Source organism: Prinia subflava, chromosome 10 (genome assembly GCF_021018805.1).
Source record: "Prinia subflava isolate CZ2003 ecotype Zambia chromosome 10, Cam_Psub_1.2, whole genome shotgun sequence".
NCBI classification, from domain to species: domain Eukaryota; kingdom Metazoa; phylum Chordata; class Aves; order Passeriformes; family Cisticolidae; genus Prinia; species Prinia subflava.
Window position 1 is genome coordinate 23791485 of NC_086256.1, and position 25912 is coordinate 23817396.

The following is a 25912-nucleotide window of genomic DNA, read 5'->3' on the forward strand; positions in this document are numbered from 1 at the left end:
GCACCTGCATACAAAATAACATGGACTGTCTTGGAAGACTTTGGGGTTTACACAGACGTGATGTATCAGCAGATAAATTGAAACCTAATGGTTTCCTTTATTTGCTAAAAGCTATTAAGTTTCTTGGGAGTTATGTTCAAAGGTGTTCAATAGATTATTTAATATGATCTACTTCACAGTGTAGGCAAACCAGCTAATGGCCCCATATGGAATTCAAAGATTTAGCTAACATCATCTGCTTCACTCAAAAAAACCCCACAACTAAATAAATGTTCATAAAAAAACCCCAAAAAACAACCCAAACCAAAAAACCACTGAAAAAAACCCCACCAGCTCCCAACCCAAACAAAAAAAAACACCCCAAAAACCCAGCACTTTTTTTAAAAAATTACTTTCATCTGAAACCATCTCAGATCCTTCTTCTGAAGCCTTTCAAATGATCCTTCAACAGCTCCATCTCAAATCCACACAACAGCAGCAACTGATGTGCAACATCAGCTCGCAAGGGAGCAGCTGATATATCACAGAAATACCAGGCTACTAGAGGGATTTCTTAAATACATGAAATGAAGACAGTTCATGGAAAAACTGAGACGCTGGTTCTGTCTCCTTTGAGAAATTATTTTGCTCTTCAACTTCTGCCAGTTTATCAGTGGCTGTAGTTGGGTAGAACTCTTGTTTTAAAGAGTTTCATTAACCTCTTCAGATCATGTAGATCTGAAGACACAAGATCTAATGAGCTGAAATCTAGGGCTTTGGGTGCTTTAGTTTGGTTTCTTCCAAGGATATTCTTAATTTCTATGCCAGCACAGAACTGGAAGAAATATACCTTTGTTGGGTCAGCAGACCTGGAAGAAATACATCCTCCTGAGGAGGAAAGGCTGGAGGTTTTGTCCAGCTATGTGTCCAGACTATTAGAAGCAGATGTCTTCCTTAGCCTCTGGGTTATCCCAAAGGTGCCACTGTAGTACCCAACAAGCCACACATCTGCAGGAGCTACAGGAGCCTGGTCAGCTTTGTCAACTGGCGGATTAGTGCTGGGAGATGTAACACACCATCACTTCCCCTTGGAGATCTCACTCAGTTGGAGACGTGAAAAACCTGAGGCACATTTCTCCTCAGCAGATCTCTGTGGGACACTGTGTTTATTCTGCATGTCAACTGTGATTCTGACCCACAAGCTCCACAAGCAACAAGAAGTTTTCCACCTTTCAACAGAGCGAACCTGAAGGTGACTGAAGTTCTCCACAGGCAGAATCAACCAACATCACTGCACAATGAACTGGTGAGAGTAGAAAAGAAACTCCTGCTTAGGCCCAGCCTGGCCCTGAACACATATTCCTCCCCCCTTAAATCTGCACCACATATATAAAAAACACAGGCTCATCCAAAAAGCCAGATGGGAAGTTTGTAGGCAAGGCTGCTGGAAGCACCACTGACAGCAGCTCAATTCTTGCTCTGTGAAACAGAGCTTCCTTCAAGGCTCAGGTATTAGGCAAAAACTCCTGGCAGCAGCCTTCACTTGTATTAAGTCAGAGCAGAGTTCTGCCAGCAGACGGCCATGAGCTCACTAGTCTGAAATAACATCTCATTGACAAGAGTTTTTGTGGAAGCAGTAACTTGTTTGTGTGAGAAATAAAGGGAGAAGGGGGAGTGAGTGTATGTTAGGAGTGATAAAACATGTACCACAAACACACTCAGTAACAACTTCCATTTAAAAGTGTATATGATAATTTCCATTTAAATCCTGATTCAAGTAAAAAAAAAATTAAAAATAAATCATAAACTAAGAGACAGTATTTAGAACCAGTGACATTTTCATATTCCAGTCACACACACTGAAGTTATTTCAGACTGGTGTTTTGAAAAATGAGTGCAACCATAGTCTCTGACAGCCAGAGCTGGAGGAAGAAAATATTTGAGGAGGCAAAAGACCCAAAAGCAATTATTATTCTCTACCAACCAATTTAGTCTGGGTAGGCTCCTCCAAAACCCTGGAGCCCATCTCAGAGACAAATAAATGGAAACTCCATCCAGAGCTTCGTACTGAAGGAGCACATATCATCTGGAGCAAACACCAGCAGCACCCAGAGACTGATTTATGTGAATGAGTCAAGTAATGCTAAGGGAGTAGGACTGGGAAAAGGGAGCACAGTACTGGGCTGCTGCTCTCTGCTGTTCCAAGAACTGGCTGTGCTAAACCAGATACAAACAGCACAGAGCACAGGCAGTGCTTGGTCCCTACCAGCACCTGGCTTTTCTAAATCTCCAAGGCCTGAATAACTTGCTCATATCTCAGTTACAGCAGCTTGGAACTCCCAATCCCAGCCCTCACCTAAGTTGTGCTGTGTAGCAAAAGGAAACAGAAAGGATTCACTCCTACCAACATCCCACCCCTGTCTGAAACTGCTGAAAAGAGTTGGAGCCAAGCCAAACTAGAGAAGCTATCAAGTTCCAGGCACTAAAAGTAAGGAACTCTAGCTAAAGTACTTCCAGAAACCCTCTGCACATGCTAAAAGAGAAAAAATGTCATCCAGCCAACTCAACACCAGTCTGCTTCCCAGCTCTGCCAGCACGCAGAATCCACCAGAAAATTCACATTCCAAATCTTACTCCTCACCACAACCCTCTAAGGAACCCCAGTTCAATCCACGGGCATCACAAGGTCATATCAGACACTCCACCACCATCAGCCCTTCTCTCATCTGTAGGATCTACAGAAGTAACTGGAGTTCTCTAAGTCTTCCCACTTCAAGACCTAACTACACTTTAATCCCTTGGGCAGCAAGGGATCATGTCCACAACACAGGAGATTATCCAACCTTGCTCCCTACTGACACCACTCCTCCTCCTGGCTTTTTAAGCCTGTACAACCCATCAGTAAAACAGACCCTTGAATATTTAGATTTCCAAACCTGAAAGCTATTCCAGCTATTTTTCCCACTGGTATTTCTAGCCAATTGTAGCCAAGAATTAAGGAGACATAAAATACAGCCAGCAGCTCCTGAAGACACCAGAACTCCTTTCAATCCTTCAGCTTGCAGAAAAGAGAAATAGCTTGTCTTTTACTGTTTTTCCAAAATGAAAACATATCTTCAGGCTAATCATGCAGTTCCTATGCTGACATATCTTTCAGTGTCTTTTTTTTTTCAGGATTTTCCTTAGTCTAGTGTAGTGACTTTTGCATGTAACTACTGTGCTTTTCATGGAATTGTGAATATTTCTGTCATTGTCTTTATGAGCTATGGTGTTAATTACAAGTTCTGGTTACACTACAGGAATGTATAAATTTAAGAATTTAATTCATTTAAGAAGAAGAATTTGCAAGAGTAAAAACACACCCTCAATGAACCACAAGGAGGGCTCCCAGCATTAAGGTGCAGCAGCCAAGGACACACTGAAACACTCCAAGGAAAAGGCAAAACAGCTCCCTGGAGCAGTGCAGCCAAGGACAGAGCTCAGCACCTGCTCTGCTTCTGCAGCACACACCAAACCACATTTCAGTCTCACACACTTTGTTTTCCTGGTTCTCTTTTTGATGCAAAGAGGATGTAACATTCCTGCTCCCTCACATGAACTGGGGTTGCTGATGATTGCCGGAGAGAGAAGAGTCTTGCTGCAAAGCTTTACAGGTCATGTTCCTCTTTGCCTCCTAGACATAAACTGTGGGAACAGAGCAGATCTCTCACAGCTTTTCCTGTCCAAAATCACACTTCCTAGCTACATCTTATTGCAACCTGCCTGAAGCAGGCTTTCAGTTATCTAATGATACAGCAGTCCAGCCACAAGAACTTGCCTAAGTTCACTTGGCTGAAGTCCGGTAGGGAATAATTCACATATGTGAACTAAAAAACAGAGGAAAAAATCAACCAACCAAAAAAAACCACAAGAGACATCTTCAACCAGGTTGCTCAGAGCCCCATCCAACCTGACCCTGAATTTTCCCAAGTACCTTGTAAGGACAACAATGATTGTAAGTACTGAGGAAATGACTCAAACGATAACCTTAAATTCTCATTCCATCCCCAAAGGCACAACTTAGCGCCCATTTTAAGAGCAGCTGCTGAGCCAGCAGCAAAACCACGGTTCTGACCTGCTAACTGAAGAGATAAGCACCTGCTGTCAGCTTCAGGATATAAACTAGCCCTTCACAGGTAATACAACCTCACTGTTGCCACTGGGCAAAATTGAAACCAGGCTGCAGCCACACATAACCTTCCCTCTGCAGAGAGATCAAAGTGCTAAACTAAGCAAACAATCCTTTTGGAATTAATAGAAGCCTGTACTCTGTGTAGGGAGAAAAAAAAAGCATAATTATAAATCATGTTTTTCTTCCTTACAGGAAAAAATCTTTTAAAAACCCCAAAACATACCAAAACAACCCAACAAACAATTCCCTTTTGGAGCTGAAACCTTACAAAACTAATGTGAAAAAGCTTAAATGAGCCCTACCATGGCACTGCAGTTTACATGGACTCCTACTATCTTCTGCTTCAGCATGAATTTAGATCCTCATGAGCTCCAGAGGGACAGCCTCAAAATCCTGGTCCAGGTCAAGGTCTGCTTATCTTTAGAACAGATGTGTCACTCCTGTCAGTCCATGCAGACAGAATGAAAGGTGAATAGCAGGAAATCTGTTCATTCCATGTACTACAACCACTCAGGCACCACGGAGATACAAAGATCTCATCAACATCTATGTTTAAATAAATCCCTGGAAAAAGAGCAAGGACAGACTTTGGTGAAGGCATAATCCCACCTCAAAAGAACACTATCAGCTTTCAGGCTGTTTTACCTGATTATACACTTAGTTCACCAGGGGGAAAAAAACATACTGACTACTTAAATAGTTGCTGAGAATGAAAGCAGCCTTCATTCTTGAGTAAGATTTCACTTCCCAAAATGTCTAACAGCTACCTCAAATAAGCAACCACTTCTCCCAAAGAAATATAAGAAATTCTGCTTTACACGCCATTAACATAATTTCAGTTCTCTGCAGTGAATTCAGTCTCTAGCACAAAATTTTGCCCTTTTTTAGCAGTGCCACATCATGCCAAGATGAGGAACAATGTGTTACTTTGCAAAACTTTATCACAACCTAAGTGGTTCACATAAAACTTTAATGACTGAACTCCATTTGAAAGTATAAACCAGATCCATAGTCAGATGGAAAAAGTTTTAAATCAACATGTTATTAGGCTCCCCGACAACTTTTCCAGAAGGAAAACTAGAGTTATTTTACAGTAACAAAAGTGCTCTGGCCCAAGGACACCAGATATAGATATACAGACAAATGCATGTGCCTGCACCAAAACTAATAATTTCATGCTTAACTGGATTCAGGCACTGTATGAGGCAAACTGTACATCAAGAAAAGGAAAAAAGAATCATATTTTTCCTAACTGATGAGCTTATTAGCAGCACCACATGCCTGTATGAAGGAGCTGGGCATTTTACAGAAGAGGGCAAAAAATTCACTTTATAGAGAACACCAAAAATTTTTTTATTCCTATCTTTCTTTACCTTGAAATTTGGGTGCATGTGGGTCCCATTTAGCTGTAATCCACCCTTGGCCATGAGCACCATCAACATGCACGATGCTTGACCAGAATAAAGGAAATGAGATGCACAGAAATAGACTGCAATAATACGAAGTCTGAGACATCATCCCACAGGAAGGAAATTCCAGGTTCTGACAGACAGCACCCCACACCACCTCGGTCCTCTCTTGACCCTGGAGCCCAGATGAGCCTTCTGGGACAAGAGATGGCAGAAGTGCTGGGCGATGCTCTGCACGCCATGTGCATCACAGACCTGTTTTTAGAGGATCTTGACTCAGTGCATGAAGACTTTTAGTCCCAGGGGACTCAGATAAATAATTGCAGGAATGCAATAATTTACGTAAGAGATCAAAGAAATCCTTCAGTGTCTGGCTCAGTACAAATCCCTGTTTTGGTCTCCTCAGGAAGGGCCCTGCCAAACCTCCCAGGGACTTGACCCCTCTCCAGCTGCACTCAGGCACCTGGGGTCTCTTCCTCAGGAATCTGATAAGCAGTGACCAGGCAGCTTTCTGAAAAGATGACGTGTTCCATTGAACAGAAAAGAAAAAGGAGAAAAAGTGGTTGGAACAACAGCCTTTCTCCCTTTCTTTCTGCCACCCTCAGCCCACATGAATTTCCAAGAGAGTCCTTGACAGTGACAGGCTGCCCAGGGATTGCAGAGTCTCCATTCCTGGAGACATCAAAACCTGAACTGAAACAGTGCGAGGCAGCCTTCACCAGAGCTGGCTTTGAGCAGGGACCAGGCAGCCTTTGGAGGTGCATTCCAGCACTACCCAACCCAGGATATCCATGCATTAGTCGAGCTGGAGAAGCACTAGGGAAGGGGAGAGGGCTTTGTCCCTGTAACATGAGGATGACAGCAGGAATTGGGCAGGTTTCGCCCTGGATCAGACCTAACTCATCCCTACTCCCAGATTCACCAGAAAGGAGATAAAATAGCTGCTGTGCCAAGTACAAGTGAAATTGAATTTTTTTTAGGTGCAAATTAACAGGAGCACTTAACAGCAAATATTGGTTGCAGCTGGTCCTTGGACCTGCAGCTGAAGGTGGTTCAAAGACAGGCCAGTGCACAACCTGGGCAGCGTGGACTGGATGAGGAACCCCAACCCTGTGGGACAAGTAGGGGATGAAGTGGGATCCTGCCCTGGGAAGGAATGAAGCAGATGACTCCTTGAGGTCTTCTCATCCCTACTTTGTACATAGGAAAAATACAAAAAAAAATCTTGAAAATTAAATCTTCCTGACCTTTCAAAATATCCAAAGGCTTATCATAAACAACAGCCTCTGCTACTGAACTCTGTCCTGCTGTTTCTTTTGGGCAACAGATTATTATTATTTATTTTTATTATTATTATTTTATTGGATTCTAGTCTCTAAACCCACAACCTGCACTACAAGGCACCAGGCAGCCTATGACACAAGGGACAGATACAAAGATAACAGGGTAGACCCCTGTCTCAAAAGGTGGGTGCCAAAAGACAGCAGCCAAAATAAATTGCTGCACTTTGAGAGATACAGACCATGCAGGATTCAGATATAAAAATAATTAAACAAACACACACTATTCTTCCTATGCTCACTAATGTCAGAGAACTCCTACACATTTCAATACATCAATTTTATGCTATTATCCCTGTACTTCTGGAGTGCTATACATTCATTTTATGGCAATGCCAAATTATTTTTGTCTTTTATCCCACCATTCACACTGCTGTCTAGTAGACCCTAATGTAAAGTGTGGGACAAGATGCTCCTTATTGTCATCAAACAAGCACTAGAATCTGGCAATTTGTGACCACAACAAGGAAAAATACAGAAGCTCCTGCATATTGCCATCACACAGCTCACCCCTCTATTATGGCTTCTCTGCAGAATTGCAGAGTTTTTAGCTGAAGAGTGGTTTCTGTCTTGCCATACAGACCTCAGCAAGGCACAGCAGTAATTTTTGACTTCCCTTCAAATGTTCCTACTGAATAATTTCATTATGTCATTTGCTTCAGTTTGCCAAGACTGAGACGAGGGAGGGAGAAACCCAAAGGAAAAAAATTAATTATGGATATTGCGATGGGAACAATTCTTTAAGCTTTCCATGGTTTTCCATTTTTATGTTATTTTACTGCACCTTGGTGTAAAAATGACCTTATCAAGAAAGTATTCGTACCTGACTTTTCTTGATTCTTCTATCTCCAGTCTTGGTAAATTCAAGAATCTCATGTAGGTTACTTTACCCCTCTACCACAATTTCCCCAACTAGAAATTGGAAGTATTTACTCCTTTCTTTTGATGCAGTCATCTAAATGCAAGTTCTCTGGCAGAGAGACTCTCTGCAACACCCTGCACAACAGGAACATCAACTTAATTACAATTCCAAAGCTGTGCAAATCCCATCTCACTCTTTACCCCTCTTAGGCTATGACTATTCTTAAAATTACATAATAAATACATTTAAAGTATCTACAAACACAAATGGGAAACTAAACCCCACTAAAATTTAAATGACGAGCCAAGTGAAAAGTCAGTTAATTTGTAAACACTGTGTTTTAATATTGCCACATGGCAGTCACAGCACAGGTGAGCACATCTGAAATAAGTGCAAAACACCAGTGGACAGAAGCAGGAGAGGCAGAGCCAGCAGACTGGAATGTCAGCATTCCTAAATGATTAATAGTGACCATGAAGATTAAAGTGACCTCGTTGCTCAAATGGAGACAAGGAGAAAAAACACAGGGTGTTTGAAAGCCAGCACTTCCCTGTGAGTAATAACAGCCATTAAAGTTTTAAATAATCCCTGCATCTCACTGGAGTTTGCCCTCTGTGTGGAATTTTTTCACATTTGAAAAGTAAACTGTTAAAGAATAAGAAAATGTTCAGATATTATCAGCTAGTTTCAGTCTAATAACATATGATTATGAAACACTGTTATACTGATCTCATCAGCTCCTATTTTCAGCTCCAACCAGTTCTTTTAAGTTGAAACTATTCCCTCACCGTAGCTGTGTTACAGTATACCCACTCATCTCTCAGTTGGGATTTATTCCAGCTTTCCACCTGTCTCCCTATTGTTCACACTATCATTTCTGAAATATAAGCATACTCTGATCGCCAAACAGGCACAGATTTTCAAGCACAAGAGACCTAATTACTGCTCCCAAGCACCAACCCATTTATGCAGGCGTTCCATCCCCAGGTTACCATGGGAGGAGGGAGCTGAAAAGGTGAAGCAAAAGGTGAAATTACAGGCAGCTTTTTTTGCTATACCATCACTTAATCTGTGACTAAGGAAAGTGCAAGGCAATGTGATAGACTGCTGAATACACACACTTTTAGGCTGTCTACTGCAGCCAAGATGAACCTGCCTGACAAGGAAACACTCTGTACTGTGACTGACCAATCTCAAATAAACACTCAGCATTGAGAGAGCTCAAAACAAAACCCTACAACCTCGGCCCACTAAAAACAAAGGGGTTGGGGCACGCTGACTGAGTAACTTGTGGGTCAGTTTTGTCCAAGATAAAGATCGCTTTCCCTCCCTTTGCAGTTCTCCAAGCCCAGCACAAACAATGCTGTACACTTTCCCAGCCGGGCTGGGAGCACAGGGTGCCCTGGGAGAAGCTCAGCTACACCAAGCCCAGCCACACTAGCAGCACGGCAGAAGAATCCTCTGCTGCTATAAAAAAGCTGGACTTGGGTCCAGCAGGTCCAACAGCCAGGTTTATTCTCTAGACTGTCTCCTGTTGCGGCCCCAGCCCGTTCCCCACAGCACGGGGAGTTCGGGCGCTGAGGGGCGGCTGTGGCCCCTCCTCCCCCACAGGAGGGACAGCTGTCCCCTCAGCATGGCACCTCCACGGTGACACCAGAGCCGGCTCGGGCTCTGTGCCTAAAGCGGGGACACTGCCATTCCCGCCGGGGTGGCCGGCTCCTAAGGCTCCCACACCGCCGATAGCCGCCCCGGGAAGCCGAGCAGGGCCAGGACACAAAGCAGAGCTGTCCCACAGAAATTCCCACCGTGAAGCCATCGGCACAGTCCCGGGATGACCCGGCCCGCCGTGCCGGGCGAGGACAGCCGGGGCTGGCACAGGGACCGGCCCAGGAGGCAGCTCCGATGGAACTTCCTGAGCTCAGGGAGGGCAGTCAGAGGGGAAGGAAGGGTTTAACTGCAAGGCCACGGCTCCTCCGTGCCAGCTGGCCCCAGCCCAAATGGCCTGCTCGGCTCATTAGTAGCCAGCAAGTCCTTCCAAAGCTGCTCACAACCACTTGCAGAATTAAGTCATCATTAAGACCAAAGGTAAGAAGGCAACACGAGGCTGCCCACCGCACATCTTTTGCTGAGTATCAGGATAACAAAACTTGAGACTGAAACAGGCTACACCACGGAATTCAGTGCCTGCTTCAAACTCGTTATCTCTTAACCCATCTTTACCCATCACTCATAAAGCCTCCCCCTAGATTCAGCCAGAGGTACTCACTGCTCAATTTCAGCCCTCCAGCTATGCAGAGAGAGCATACGGGAGCTTGAGAGATTATATATATTTATAGTTTTCATTCTCAAGATCTACAGTGGGCATTTTAAAATGCTGACTTACTCAAGAAAATGCTGAAGTAGAATATAAGTGGCAATGGAGGAATGCAAGTCTGTGACACACACCACTCCCCTGCGCTCCTCCCCAAGCTATCCCAGTAACACAGGGACACAGGTAAACTTGGAATTCAAAGGACTCTGTCTGAAACACAAGATGCTTCCAGAAACGGACTGAATGGTTTCACTTGTTCTCAAGAGACTTTACAGATATCCTACGTGAGCTTGCTCTGAGTAGGTACTTTGTGTCCTGAGCATTCCCAGCTCTGGAAAAGCTCAAGTCTTGCTGAGGAGCAGAACTAAACCTCTCCAAGGAACCACTTCCACCCACAGGTACCTCTCACTCTCTGTGGCAGCTAAGAGCATCCTCAGAACTTCTTTTCCAGTGACAATTTTAGTCATTCTCATTTTATAAATCTTGACATTTTCATCAGCAGATTTTCCATTAGTTATGCCTTGTGTCTGTGTGCAATCCTCTTAAAAATAGTGATTTCTTATAAAAACCTTAGCATATTCAAAGTTATGTTAAAATGAGTCCCCACAAATACTTCCACACAATATTGCAGAGACCTTCAGTCTAGTGAGGATAATAAATGTACTGGAAAAGTTGTAGAGCCAATCAATTATCTGCAGGACTTAAAAAACCCCAAAACTTACTTTGCACTTGTACAGCGAGAGGCATTTCGGGATGCGCTCTGTGATCAGGACTGCACTTAAAACTCCCACAAGTTTTTATAAACACCGAGCTCAGCTGAATCACAGGCCCATGTGGGGTCTGATAATATCTGTTTTTATACACATGTGCTATGAGGAAATCTCAACTGGCAAAATTCCTACTGGTACGAATGAACGAGCAGTCACAGATCTACACAGAGAGGAATGTGAATTTACCCACTGCCACACACCAGGTTGTGATTCCACACACTTGTGTGGCAACCCTGAACCTGGCCTGATAGCACAACTTGCTTTGTACACCTGCAACACAAAAGCAAGGGGAAAAAAAAATCCATGGACTGATGTTCTGCAGAGCCCCGTACTTGGAGACAAATTACAGCCATGTTACCGAAGCACACACAGAAACATCTGTTTAATGACACTTCAGTGATGTGACTGGGGAAAGGCCCTCCCCACGCCCCTTCAAAGTAAAACGAAACTTTATTGACTTTTAAAGTTAACAGTCTCACCGCGGACTTCAGAGAACTTTGGGTCACACTCTACTGAGAAAAAAGAAAATCTGTTTCTTCCAAGCAATCCTGTTCCTCCCAACACTTATGTCAGGTTGAAAGATTTTTTTTTTTCTTTGTCCCCTTGCAAAGGCAGATTGACCAGTTCCCAAATGCTCTCAATCCTCCATCCCGACCCCTGTTTGACCGCCGCAGCTGCCCCCATGCTGCGATTTCTGAATACATCTTTTAATCCATCTTCCAGCCTCCAGCCTGGCAACAATGCTCCTTTCAATGCCCACCAGCACCTACCCAGCCCGCCTGCTCTCCGGCCCTGGAACATCCCGACCAGCTCCCACAAAGCCCGGGATTTACCAGCCGGGAGCCGGCCCCACGCTCCCAGCCGGAGTTCTCCGTGCCTGTGGATTTGGACACATGCTCCGGCAGTGAATGTTCCCAGGCTCCGGGCCAGCTTTGCTGGGATAACTCATCTCCCTGCGGCTCCCGGCAGAGCCACCACGCTCCCGACACGCGGGGGGACCCCGGAACGGGGGCCGAGCTCTCCCCGGCCACCACGGCACAGCCCCGGCTCCTCGGGTGGGCGCAGCCCCGGGGCAGCGCCGCGGTCCCGGCTGCCTGCGGAGCCCCCTGTCCCCGCCCGCCCCCGGGCCCTACCAGAGCGCGATGCGGCTCTTGGGGTAGCTGAGCCTCTCGATGCAGCCCAGGACGTGCGGCAGCGTGTGAGCGGCGTTGCGGGCGAGGATGGCGAGCAGCACGGTGGGCTGCAGCAGCGCCGACTCGGGCAGCGCGGGCGCCTCGGGCTCGGGCGGCTCGGGCGGCTCTGGCGGCTCGGGGGCGGCCCCGCAGCCGCACAGCAGCGGCGGCAGCAGCAGCAGCAGCAGCGGCGCGCCCGCAGCCATGATGGGCGAGGGGCAGCCGCGGAGCCGCCAGCAGTCCGGGCTCCAGCCCGGGGAACGCGGGAGGAGGAGGGGCAGGGAGACGAGGGAGGAGGAGGGGAAGGAGGAGCTGAGCGGCGCCGCCGCCCGCTCTCCGAGCCCCGCTCACCGCCCGCTCCCCGAGCCCCGCTCACCGCCGTACCCCGGCACCGCCCAGACCCCGCGCTGCAGCCGCCGGTGCCACCCCGGGTGCGATCCCCCCGACCCTGGTGAGGTTGCGAGCACCGTAGCTGCTCAGCACCCGCGGTAAAAGCTGCTAACCTCACATTTCTACACCCTTGTTTTGGGCTTTAAAGAGGCTTTCGGAGTGTTGCTGCTAACGCTGAGGCGTCCCTTTGTTCGATGCTTACGTGAAGATCTCGGCCTCATCCTTCCCACACAGGTGGGGAATTAAAGTAACCTTGAACTTTTACGTGAGAAAGTTTTTGGCAAACATGCGCGGGATGTTCGCACGAAGCAGCCGCACAGCGCGCACCCATCCCACGCTGCAGGAGGGATGTGCTGTTCCAGCTGGAATGCAGCTGAAGGATGAATGTCCCAGAGTCGTAGAAAGGCTTGGCTTGGAAGGGACCCTGAGGATAATCTCATTCCAACCCCCTGCCATGAGCAGGGACACCTTCCACTGTCCCAGGTTGCTCCAAGCCCCATCCAAGCTGGCCTGGGACACTTCCAGGGATGGGGCAGCCACAGCTTCTCTGGACAACCTGTGCCAGGGCCTCACCACCTTCACAGGGAAGATATTCTTCCTAGTATCTAATCTAAATGTACTCTCTGTCAGTTTAAGCATGTTCCCCTTGTCCTATCATTATCTGCCCATTTAAAAAGTCACTCTCTCTCTTTTTTTTATAAGCCCCTCTCACGTACTGGAAGGGGCTCAAAGGTCTCCTTGGAGCCTTCTCCTCTCCTGGCTGAACAACCCCAGCTTGCTCAGCACCTCTTCTTTGAAGACAGGAAATACAAGGAAGATTTTCCCTGTACTTCATTGATTTAACCACCATGGAAATGTTCTCATAAATAGACTGATGGCAATTTAGCATAAAAATACATAAAACATAATCCAGCAATTAAGATTATTGGGTCATGAAAAGAGGCATAGTAATCATAGCTCTCTTAGAAGTTAATAAGATTTGGGCATGCTAGACCCTTTTCAAGATGAAATCTCTGATTAACTCTAAGGGCCCCATCACACCATATTTGGGTTTTACTGTGGGTAGGAAGTTTCTCCAAGGTGGACAGAACCACTTCGAGCAGGTGCTACTGTTGGCTATGTGCTTGCAACACTTAAAAAGGAGGAAACCTTTGGCAAGCAAACAATTGTTTAATTATCCATAATCTCGTAGTGAATTGCTTGCATCCAGGTAGTATATGTATATAAATACACACGCACACATATAGAGAGTTAATGCTTTCCATTCTTTGTTTATAGATCCTAATTTATCAAGCACACCAAATTATATTGTCTCAGTTTCCTGATCAGATGACTTCCCAAAAAGGATCATTCTAGGAAACTTCAATAAAGACTCTCCAGGGGTCAAGGAATCATGTGCACTAAAATTTGAGAAACTGTCTCAATTTGTACTCATCTTCCTGAACAATTAGCTCAAATATGTTCCTTCTGTTTGCCCTTCACAATGCCTTTATAATTGTCCTTCTAGAATGACACATTAATGAGGCTTTTCTTTCATGGTTAGTTTGCCACATGTTGCTTTTAAGCTTGTATTCATTAAGCAAACAGAAGGAGCAGCTTTGCAGCCTGTGCGAGGTGATTGGAGTTTCACAGGAGCCAATCTCCACGCACGGAATTCCGCTGCTGCCCACGGGACCGCTCACATTTGGAGGGTGAGGACTAATGCTGCCAAATTATACTTGATGTGGAGGGCTGGAAGATGGCATTTTCCATCCACTGGACACTCAAGCTGGGTCAGAGTCCTGATTTTAGGATATTTCAGCAGAAATAAGCCCCTCCTCTGCCTGCCTTTGCCAGAAGTCTGAGTGTGCTTTTGCCCTGAGCAGCTCTTCATGTCCTCAGTGAAATCTAAACTACCTTCAGCTCTTTTCCTCTCTTCCTTTTATTTTGTGAGCAGCATCAGAGCCATAACAATTTGCTGGGGGCAAATGAAAAGATGCCAGCAGCATCCCAAAGCCAGTAATTTGCTCTCCAGAGTGATGTTCCCTCACTCACACAACTCCCTGTGCTGTCTGGCTGCTGCGGAACACAAAAGAGAGAGAGCAGCAGAAGCCTGAAACATGAGATATTCTTCCATGCAGAAAAGAAAGGAGTCAGGCCAGCTTCATGTCTCACTCCCAGTCACACACAGCGTGGGGCAAAGTTTGGAGAGCTCAGGTAAACAGTTACCTGATAATTCATGTCATTCCAACACCTATAAACGTGTATGACTTTACGTCCACGTACAAAGAAATCTGGACTCATTCTGACTTCTCTGTTGGTGGCCAAAATTATATCCTGTGGGGTTTTTTTAAGCCCAGACTCCATCCTGCTGCGACAAGACAATAAGCCACTCTGTGGTGAAATATTTTAGCTTTGAGGAAGAAATGGCTTTTTGCAGATGTAAGTCCCACAGAAATCAATTTAAGCCATTTGTTTCAGCCTCCTTTAAATATCTACACCAAATAAGGAGATTCCAGTTATGACAACTGTCTCTGGCAGAGGCATAATCCCTCAGTGTGGCAGGTGACAAATTCTCTCTGAGGCAGAATTCTTCTACGTTAGACTTGTTTCCCACATTGAAGAAAACAGAGGCTGCATCCTGCTGATGTGATTTGACTCATCTGTAGATCGATGTGGATCCATCTCCTTTCACTTGCTTCTTCACCTCTAAGAACTCAAATCCATCTAATTATTTTCCCAGCAGCTGAGGGAACCACTGTTGCCAACTCTTCCATGAAAGTCTTGGAGGCTGGATTTTTTTATCCCATCTGGCTGTCTATTCTGTGCCCAGGGAATTGAAGTGCTGGCTAACACAATACTTTTTAAGCAGCCAGAATGGCTACTCATTTCACCACAAAATTCCTTGAATTAGATTGGCCCAAATATGACCTCCTGTGGATATAAGCCACATACAAAGGTATGCGTTACATACATACAGACCAATTTTCATTGATGCTTTATTATAGAATAGCCAGTGTTTTAAATTTATCAGAAGAGTTACCGAGACAGGTGGAGCTGATAAGCCAGACCTGGGACAGCTGGCATTAGGCAAAGAATATTTTCATTGGAAGTCAGAGCTGTTTCTAGTAAAGCAGTCCTTTTAATGGCAATACCTTGAAGGCATGTCCATTATGCAGTCTGTAGAAGCTCTGGACACTGCAGATGGATGATGCATTCCTTGCTTTGGAGCCTTTAGAAGGAGGGACCGTGAAAGGAATACATATATCTATCTCTATCATCTCTATCTCTAATCTCTATCTCGGTCTCTGTCTCTATCTATATCTATCTATATAATGTTTAATTTAAAGGGTTTAAGGCGGCGCCTTTGGCCCGGGCGGGAGGGCGGTGGGGTAGGAACGGAGCGGAGGCGGAACGGTGGGGGCGGTGCGCAGTTTCCGGGAGCGCCAGGCCGCGCGGCGCCGCCCGGAGTGAAGCCGCGTTGCACACAGGCGGGGGAGCATGGAGCCGGCGGCCGGGCCGGGCTGGAGCGGCGTTTGCCCGGCCAGGCGGGGAGAGGCGGGCACCGATCCGGGCCAGGGCTCCTCCGCCGCCGGGAGAGCGCCGGGAGCACAGGGCGGCTGGGCGGGGGCGGCTGGCGGCAACTGGATCACCACTCACCCCACGGTAGGCCGGGGCGGGGGTCCCGCGGGGTCCCGCTCTCCCGCCTGGATCCCTCAGGATTCCCCCAGAGGTGCACGTGGGGACCCCCGGGAGGGTTCTGCGGGGAGACGCCAATATATTCTGTTCTTTTGGGTGTGTTGAGGGGCGCTCCAGCCCGTGGGGTAGCTGGGGAATGCCACTGCCAGCAGGGGCGGAGGTTATAAATCATGGAATCCCTGCTGGGAAACGTAAATGCCTTAAACTTCGACTCCATCTTAATTTTTACCACACCAAAAACATGGAGATGTTTAATTTGGCCGTCGTCTTATGTTGATGTGATGCAGCAAAAATAGGTAAGATTATTTACCCCAAAATAGGTAAAATGCCACAAAGCTAGAGCTGTTCCAGAAATAGTTGTGATTCCGCCTGTGTATGTTTATTTTGCTTGCTTTTTTTACATGCTAAAATATGGGAAATGTGGAAAAAGGAGCTTTTGAGATACTGTCAGAAAACAAGCCCTGCTTTTTGATTGCCTTAAAACTGCTTTGAAGCTCCAGTGGCTTCGCTGAATGTAGAGATGATGTGTGCATTCTTGGTATAACTTGTGCTTTCCTTCATGAACGTTCCTCTTTGGGTCTCAGTTCACAGAAATGATGTCACTTGATGTGTCTGATAGCACTCAAGTCTACGCCGCCTTCTTGGTGTACCTGGACCTCTTGGAAGGTAAATCAGGGAAGTGACGGTATCCCAACAAATGTCTCTGCCCTCAGGAGCTGTTGAATTAGTTGTTAGCACTGGGACAGGACCTTTCCTTACAACGTTCTTGGTGCCCATTTTAAGACTTTTTGTGCTGGAAGTTTCTGCTCTCTGCCTCCCTGGAGCCTGTGCAAAGATGAGGGCCTGTTTCATCCAGCAGTTCCAGGTGTTCCAGGCCAAAGGCAGTCAGCATGGAAAAAGAAGTGAAGGAGGAGTAAGGGAAGGCAAAGGAATGTAGGAAGGTGAAGTGACAGGTTCAGTGGTTGAGCTTGGAATAGTCCTCACTTGTGGATTAATGTGAAGTTAATCATAGTGTTTGACAAAAGTCACCATTTAGCAAATGGATGCTGTGTGCTGGCCTGTTGTCCAGCAAGGCAGTGATTCCTCTAGCAAAGATCATTTGCAAGTGTGGTAGCAGTAATTTATAACCACTGCAGTAATATTATGTAACAATGTAGTAATTCTGAATAAACTGTAGGTGTTGTGCTTAGGGCCATGGCTTGGTGGAGGGCCTGGCAGTGTCGGGTCAGTGGTGGCACTCCATGATCTTGGAGGGCTTTTCTGGCCAAAATGTGAAATCCCGTGCAGTCTTCTGGTGTCTGCTCAGTGGGGCAGAGTTATGTGATATATAAACTTCTGCCTGGCTGCTTCCAAGTTGGCTTTATGGAAAAGGGACCGTGAGTAGGCAGCCAGCCAGCCTAAGGAAAATATTTCAGTTTTGCTTGGAGCCTGGTGCTTCTCAAGGTCAAGGAAGGGAGGGATTTTACAGTCCAGAAACTGCTGCGTCTGTTGGTGTTACACCAATGAAGAAAATGCCTTTATAGTCTTTAAAAGAAGATTCCTGTAGTTCTGCAGCAAAAGCTTCATCCTTATCCCTTCAAGCAGGAGATTAAAACTGTGTATGATCATTAACAGTGCTTTTAGCACCTGCTGCTTCACAGTTCAGGGTGCTGGTGAAGTCCAAATTTGGGTTATAGTGCTTCTAAAAAAACTGTGCAGTTTTTTCTTCTTTTTGCCTTTTGCAGAGCAGCTTTGTCAGACAGATCACTGTTCACCACCCATCAGTGCAGCAGGCTGGTCCTGCTCAGTGGATTTCTTTAGCAGGGGAATTTCCTTAGGAGGGGAATTTGGCAGATGAATGGAGAGGGAGGGAAAACAAAACCTTAGACGTTAACTGAGATACTGCATTTGTTACCTGACTGATTAAAGCTTGTGTTTTGTGTTCTGCCCCTCTCATCCCCAACGAACGTTTCCAGGGAGGAACTGGCACGAGGTGCAGGCTGTGGGCGTGGCAGAGCTGCAGCTGGTGTGTTTGCACGCCCGTGCCAGGGAGCACGAGGGGCTCCAGGTGATGGTGCCAGTGCCTGCACACATCCTCATCAGCCACGACAGGTGAGGCCGTGCTCAGGGCTTGTCTCGGGTTACCGCTGGCAGAAAATGGAGCACAGACACATTTTACAGCCTGCTGATGGCTTGGTCAGGAGGGGAGGGAGGAGGAAATGGAGGAATATCAAAGGAAAACAACCTCTCAGCCTGTCAGCAGAGTTATTTTGGGTTCTGCAGGCACACAAGCTGCTTGGAACATTAAGGAAACCTCAGCTGTGCATCAGTCTCTGCCTCTCCCTGTCTGGAAATGGTTCTTGGAGGTCAAGCAGAAACTGATGCCCACTGATAAACACTTCCTGTTGTCTGGAGTTGCATATGTGCTAGGAGATAACAGTGCACACCAAAGTATGTGTTTGAGAGACAAGGTTAGAACACAACACCTCCACAGCTTATGTTTTGAACATTCTTGTGCTGATTTTGTACTCTGGGAAATGTACGATGCTTCCTGAGCTGCTAGACTTGAAAGGACCTAAGGGGAAAGAAATGCTCTTGGAGCTGCCAAAGAATCAGCTTTTTTTATTGTGGATAAGCCTTGTCTGCTTTGTTTTGCTTTTGTTTTCAAACTATAATTTGGTTACTTTGAACAGGAAACACTTACTTACATCTAGAGTCTCACATGCCTGTGATTTTTGACTTTTGTCACACATTCAAGAGCAATTCTTCAAGCAGAAGACAGCACAGCCGTGAATTTGTTACATTACAGATATTTACAGCCTAGAAAACTTCCACTTCAGTTGTTTTACAGTCTCTTTTAACTGGCCCCTAGAGCAGCCTCAGACACACAGTGTGATTTACTCTCTGATAAAGGCTGCCTTCCCTGACTGCTGTTTGCCATGATGACTCTGAAGACCTGAACTATTTCAGCAGCATCCTATGGTTGTGCATTTTTCAGTTTCTTCTGTTCTCAGTCCTGCTAGGAGCTGGCTCAGGGCTGCCTTTACAAATCTTGCTGGTTTTTGCTGCTTTCTCTTGCTCTCTGGGCAGCAGCCTGACACAGTGGTAGGTAGATAATTAATTGCACTTATTAGATGTATGTTTGCATTCTGGGAGTTATGCTTTTTATTTTGGGTTGTAGAAGTGACAGATCAATGTCTTGCTAACAGACTTTTATCATCATTTTGCTGTTTGTTGGGTGAGGGGGAAGAAAATTATTTAATAGATATTGCTGGGGTTTAGTACTATTTTTGTGCTGAAAAAAACCATTATATTTGCAAGTATTGGCCAATCACTCCTGGGGGGTTGGTGTTGCAGAGAAATAGGATGTGATCTCCACAGCAGAGAAAGCTGCTGAGAGGCCTTGCAGGGTGAAATGCTTGCAGCCTGTCTGCAAGCAGGAGATGTGTGTGAATGAAAGGGACACGCTGCAGCTCTCACCTCAGACAAGATTTTGGGTGGAAATAGAAGGCAGCCAGTGAGGGTGTGGGATCTTTGAGGAATTCCACCTACATGCTGAGCTGTTATGCTTGCTTAACATAGTGTGTTTCCATCTGGGCTGAAAACCTGGATTCCTGGCATTGGCTAAAGGCTAGGAGTATGTTCTGATTGACTTTTAATGACAGATATTCCACTTCATGCATGTCCTATCTTTTAGTGTGTCATTGGGGCTTTTCATGGGCAGCCTCTGCCCTTGTTTGTTCTGTGGTGATGCTGTTTGCTCTGCCTCTGGCACCGGAGTGTCTGGAATCCAGTCCTGGAAGGATGTGTGGTGGAGAGGCAGAGAGTGAATGCATCACATTGAGTAAAAGTACAGTCTGTGACTAGGGTTTGCTGCAGAGCAACAACACAGGGTGTGTTGTCACTAAAATGAGCTGAATCCCAGCTGCAGTGCCAGGTGTGTCCATAAAAGCCTGTATGTGTGCAATATCCATGGATGTTGGCAGGCTGGGAGGTTGTATTTGTGTGCAACACTTGTGTTTGTGGTGTTGAACGTGCATCTGCATTTTGTTCAAAGCAGCGCTTTGGCATTTTGTGTTACCTGCTAAAAGCAGGGGAGGAGGTATGAGTACAAGTGAATGCAGCTTGCCTCGTGTTGAAAATAAGCCCTTGGAGGGATTTGGGATGGTGAAAATGTTCTGTCTCTATTCTGGGCCTGGAATTGTGCTAACTGCAAAAGAAGCCAGTAACAGCAGCCTTTATGGGCAGCACCTCTGTGTTTAACCAGTAAGACCTAGGTAGGGTTTGGAAGTGACACCTTGAAATCAGACTTGCATCTTCATTCTGCTCTGTTTTTCTTATTGGTAGAAGGAAGAAAGTGATTAACTAGAAAATATGGATTAATACTCCATATGTGCTAAAAATAATCTCACATTTTGCAAGTGTTAGTCAGTCACTCTTGTGGGCTTGGTCTTCAGGGAAATACAGCAGTGGTTCTCTACTTCAAATCCACATCAGCCAAGCTCCCAGGTGTCTCATGAAGTTCCCTACTTGGCTGCCACTGAGAAGCGTGTCCTTAAAAGGCCACAGGAAAGTTGCTGTGGAAATTACCAGCAGAACATCTAGGCAAATGACAAATACGAGTGCCCTACAAAAAATAAAATTACAAAATTTCATCATGTCCAGTTTGAGCGTGACAGTAACTGCTGAAGGCAAAAGCTGTTCTGCTTCCTAAGCTCCCTGTCCACTTCTGCAGAGCGGGGTGGAAGCTGCTCAGTCAGCCATGGCAGGGTAGAGCTGCACAGGAGCCCACCAAATTACAGAATTATGGGCTCTGGAGCAAAGAGTAAATGATCTTACAGTCTTGAGGAGTGGCTTTGTGCTCTGTGTGTTCCTCAGATGAAGATTGCTGAATCTTCTGTGAGCGAAGCCCTGGGGAGTCCGATGGAGTTTCTGTCTCTTGGCCTGCTCTGACCCACACAGAGCTGGCTGAGGCTTGGAGAGCCCCGGAATTCAGCAGGGACTCTCATGCTTGTGGGAGCAGTGTGTAGGTGCACAGGCTGGGGTGGGTTTGCTGCTCACTGCAGCACCTGAGTGCCCACCAAGTGCCTCCTTGTCGGTACATGCCAGAGCTGTGGCTCCCCAGAGAGCAGGGAGAGTCACATCCTGGCAGAAATGACTTGCATAAACCAAGCTCAGCAAGTTAGGAGAGCTCACAGAGTTGACAGCTGGATTTTTAGATAGCCTGGAAAGCCTGGATCCTTCAAGGACCGGGGGTTAAGTTCCTGATCTAATAGAATTGGGCACTGTGTGTCCTAGACAAATAACTCTGTCTAAGCAAAATGTTGCAGATAAACTGTCAGATTAAATGACATGTCACTGCTCTGTTTGTATTTTGTGTACAAGTGTTGTAAATGAAGGATGAAGTTGCCTGAGGTCATGGAGACCTGTGAAGTTTGGGAAAGGCTTACTCTGTTAAACTGCTAACTTACTTTAGAAAAAAGCAATACATAAATGTTTTGTCTTAAAGCTCATAAGCATCCTGAGAAGGAAATCTGAGGACTGGAATTTACTGTCTTCAAAGTCTGCAGACTGTGAAATAAATCTTGCTATGAACTGAAAAATCCTGTTATTTTAAAGCACTGGAAGTGTGATGTGCATCTTGCATCTTCTTCAGTTTTGTTAATAAACCTTGCTATAAGCATAATTTACTCATGCAGTAAATCACACATGGAAAATGTAATTAATGGCTCCTAAATGCAAGCTCTTTATTAGTATTTTCTATCTATTTTTTAAAATTTAATATTTTAAATGAGATTGCAGTTCCCACAGCAGAGTTGGTTATGCAGTACTGTGGCTGAACATCCACTAGTGTGTCCTGTGGAACTTTGCTGAACTTTGATATCTCCTTTTGCATGGTTTGTCTTGTTTTCTTGAACTTCCATGGAAAAAGATCTTTATATTCCTCGGGGTTTCAATTCCTTCTCCTGACCAGTGTGGCACGTGGTGTTTTATTGGCATTTATTTTTTTCTTTCTATTACAAAAACTGAGTTTCTTCTAGCAATTCCTGTTCGTGTGTTTTGGGAACAAATCCCAAGGAATAAGGAATATGCATTTACACCTTCTCCCAGCCCCACGTGCTCCTTCCCACGTATTTCCAGGTCAGTGCTGCTGCCTGCCCTGGAGCAGGGTGTGGAGCTGTGCTGCAGTTTGCAGTGCTGGCTCAATCCAGGGGATTGTGCTCTCTGGGAGGTTCCTGTGCCTTGGTGCTGCCCCAGGCTGGGACAATGGCACGCTCTGGTGCCCGGGGTAATGATCTCTGCAGGGGCACAGAGACCAGCCTGTGTGCACCCTGCAGCCCTGCCTGGTGAGCAGGGGAGGGAGCTGGGCAGGCTGGCCAAGCCTGCAAGGAATTATTCATCCAAATATAAAGGGCAGATTGAAAGCCTTTGGCTTTTATGGGATGGAAGGCAGTAGTTCCATTTCAGCTCAGTGAAGCTCTATGCAACCTCCATAAAACTGCTCTGAGCTTGCAGAGCGGCGCTGCTTCTCAGAGGCATTGCATGGGATGTGTCTCTGAAATGCTCTTTTGTTCATCACAGAACTTGCTGCCTGAATTCTTTGTGATTCTGCCCTTAGTTGATTTTTGCAGAGTCAGCTGAAACCTCGGGTCACCAGCTGTACACCTGGTTCTTTTCTTTCTTTGCTCCCAGAGAAAAGGGCAGTGTTACTTTGTTAGGAGCTGGTATTGGGAAACACAGCACAGGTTTCTGATGGGTGTTGAGGGCCTACATAGTGCAAAGTTAAGCTGGAGGAGGGATGCCACGTTCCCTTCTGCTCTCTGGATGGATTTGTATGGGTTTTCTTGTTTTGTTTTTGGATTTGTTTTATTTTAAAGCTGTTAATTGCCACAATAATACAAGACCAGTCAGTTTACTGCCATCATTAAGTTTGAATGCAGCAGTAATGACAGATGCAGGATGACATTGCTAGTGCTGTTCCTTTAGCTGCAGTGCTTCTTGAACAATGTTAAGTGAGTTAAACCTGCTCCTCTGTCTAATTCTTTGGTAGAAAAAAGCAATCCCTACTGACTCTAGTCTGTAGATAACCAGAAAGCCTTTTCTAAGCCCTTTTTCTAATGCAAAGTGTTTAAATGCCAGCTCTTTGGATAACAGGGTGTTTGAGGTGAAGTCTTTTGCTCCTCCTGGAGCATGAGCTGAATGTGAGTTTGCTTCCTGGGTGGAAATGAGGGTTTTGTCCTGCTTGCATTTGGTCTGGTGGGAGCAGATGTGGATTTGAGTGAACATACAGGCACCATGAGGTTTTAGAACTGGGCTTCCAAATTACACTGGAAACTTTGCACTGCATGATCTCCAACAAATAAGAATTCTTATAAAAAATACTTAGTCTTATTCTACTTATGTGGCTTCTGTAAAACTTAAGAGTGTTTCTTGTGGAAATCCCAAGAAGGTGGCAAGGGTAGGGCTGTCTGTCCCTGCCCGTGGATGGTACTGGATGAGCTTTAAGGGCCCCTCCAACCCGAATCATTTAATAATTCTGCATGTGACAATTGGATTCTTGCTGTCTGCATGTGTCAGGAAGGACATCTGTGATCTTTTCCCAGGCTCCTGTCCCCTGCCAGGGTTTTGGCAGGACACTGTGGTGCTGGGGCTGTCTCTGTACAGGGGCTGGAGGTGCTGAGCACAGAGTAAGTTACCTGCCAGGTAAACCTGCAGGCAGAGCCTGCTGAGGTGACAGTGAGCACAGGAGTGATGTCCCATTAGCTGAAGGGATCTCCTGCAGTGTCTCTCCTCTGCCAGTGTCAGCACAGTCTCTCTCACCTTATTGTGTTGTTAGGAAATGTGCTGATGTGGGAGGGCTGGGATGGGGCTTTTCCCAGCGCTGTATCTCTGTTCCATGAAGTAACTGTGCTGTGTGTCTGGGCCAGTGGTGCAGGCAGGGGGAGAGGCCCTCCTGAGTTCACCAGGCTGGATTATGCACAGCTCAGAGCACAGACGGATCCTTAAGAAGGTCACGGGCTTAACAGCGAGGCTTTCCAGGCTGCTGCTCATTCTCTGCCACGTTCCATTCGGCTTTTAGGAGAGGATCAAAGGGGTTCTGAGGGAGGATGGTGATTGGAGTCTGAAAGCTGCTGCCTTCAGAGAGAGGCCTGTTTTCAGCTGCAGTGCCCAGAGCTGCCTGTGCTCTGCTGGGTGAGCTCTCCAGGGTGCACAAAGCCAGGACTGGTTTATCCTGGTGCACAGCTGAGCTCCCCCTGGAATGTAACCTGTCCCAGCAATCTCAGAACCCTCTTGCACCTGATGTGTGGGGGAAGGAGGAAGCTCCCTGTGGGAATGTTCTGTGGGAAGTGTTACTGTTCTGTCTCCGATCACCACACTCCTTCAGAACCTGCTCCCCAGCCACACCAGGAATCCAGGGACACCAGGGATCAGTGTTGTCCTGAGCTCTGAACTGAAAAGTAACTGGCATGTTACTCTTAAAATAAGCTAAACAGGAAAAATTGCATAACTTCGTCTTGAGCTTTTAAGGAAGACATTATTTGGGCTGACTGTTCTGAAGAAGAGCATTAGTCTTGTGGCTTCTAGTCTAGACAGGGAGGTAGAGAAACCTGGCTTGGGCTCCTGGGCTTCCACAGTCTGGCAGAGACCTGTGGCACACAGAATTGGAAGACTTACCTCTGCAAATGGAACAAGTCTTAATTATTCAGTTCTCCAATTGAATACCAGGAGTTATTTAATTGTATTTCTTACATAAGTCTGCTGAAAACAGGACCAGTAGAGACTGCCATGCTAGGACTGTGGTGGGTGAGGGATGGCTGAGGCATGTGCACATGAGTACACCTAAACAAAGCTTACAAGCATGTGTTGAGCCATTTCCAGAGAAATGTGTGTAACTGATTCTGTTATTTTCTTTTGTTGCTTGATTATACGACTTTGGATTTTTATAGAACAGATGCTATGCTCACTTTAGTGAAGACAAGTTTGCAGAGTGAAAACAGGCTGAATAAAAATAGTGCTGTTGTACCTTTGTGCCATTGTAGGTGGTTGTGGGCTCCTTTCTAAGTGATTTTTTTTCCTCACCTAGGTTAAGGGAAATACTGAAGAAAGCCTCTCTCCCTCCAGAGGATCCAGACACCCTGCTGTCAGTTACCTTGGCCATAGTTGAGACAGACTCCACAATAGTCTACTATAAAATGACTGATGGCTTTGTAATGCCAGATCTTCCTGATGATACCGAAGATGTGGATAATAAACAGTGGAGGAAGAAAAGAAAGAAACTTCTCAAATGACTGGGACAGAGAAAACAAAACACTACTTGAACTGCTGTGCTCAAACCCAAACAAATGCAGGAACTGATGTATGTGAATAAGTGGTGTGCTGAAGTCTGCCTTGGCTTATCAAGGCTGTGTTCAGGGAGAGCAGAGGCTTGTGCAGCTGCACTGTGATGAAATGCCATTTGGGGTATGAAGTAGTCATGCTTTGACACAGCTCAGTCCTGACTAATAAATACTCTTGTTTGCAAAGCCTGTGTTTCCTCTCTATCTGGTCAGGTACATAACAGAATAAACACATCCTTACCCATACTGAGAATATTGGTTACAGGTAAGTCTGAAGGGCTCGTGGCAGGACTGAAGGGTTTTGTGGTTTACAGATGTCTTTGTCTTAGCCCTGTCAGAAGCACTCATGCTGCTCCCCAGACTGCATTTCTGAATGTTGCTTTCTTCCCTCTGCTTTTGGAGAAAAGGCTCTTTCACAGAAATACCTTAATTTTTTCCCTGCAAAAGAAAACTGATTATAGCAGCACCAGAGGCAACTCAAACACCAAAGTATGTCACCATCTATGCTGTAAG

General features: G+C 46.0%; 2 protein-coding genes across 2 annotated transcripts in view; one reads left to right on the top strand and one right to left on the bottom strand.

The window, feature by feature from the left end:
• COLGALT2 (collagen beta(1-O)galactosyltransferase 2) overlaps positions 1-12301 on the bottom strand; it is a 47054-nt gene extending 34753 nt beyond the window's left edge. The window contains exon 1 of the mRNA XM_063407751.1: positions 11976-12301. Coding sequence (XP_063263821.1) covers positions 11976-12220 — 245 coding nt within the window. The 5' untranslated portion in view covers positions 12221-12301. The remainder of the gene's footprint in view (positions 1-11975) is intronic.
• A 3534-nt stretch (positions 12302-15835) lies between these two features.
• TSEN15 (tRNA splicing endonuclease subunit 15) lies at positions 15836-25585 on the top strand. Its single transcript, XM_063407752.1, has 4 exons — positions 15836-16049; positions 16667-16748; positions 18038-18173; positions 25147-25585. Exons 1-4 carry the CDS (start codon positions 15885-15887, stop codon positions 25349-25351), a joined length of 588 nt encoding a protein of 195 aa, XP_063263822.1. The 5' UTR covers positions 15836-15884; the 3' UTR covers positions 25352-25585.
• The last annotated feature ends 327 nt before the right edge of the window (positions 25586-25912 follow it).

Bases quoted from the DNA above. Each gene is read 5' to 3' on its own strand.
- TSEN15 (XM_063407752.1), top strand. From the start codon at position 15,885: ATGGAGCCGGCGGCCGGGCCGGGCTGGAGCGGCGTTTGCCCGGCCAGG. The intron at 16,050-16,666 runs GTAGGCCGGGGC...TTTGGGTCTCAG, and splicing joins GGATCACCACTCACCCCACG to TTCACAGAAATGATGTCACT. The intron at 16,749-18,037 runs GTAAATCAGGGA...GAACGTTTCCAG, and splicing joins GTACCTGGACCTCTTGGAAG to GGAGGAACTGGCACGAGGTG.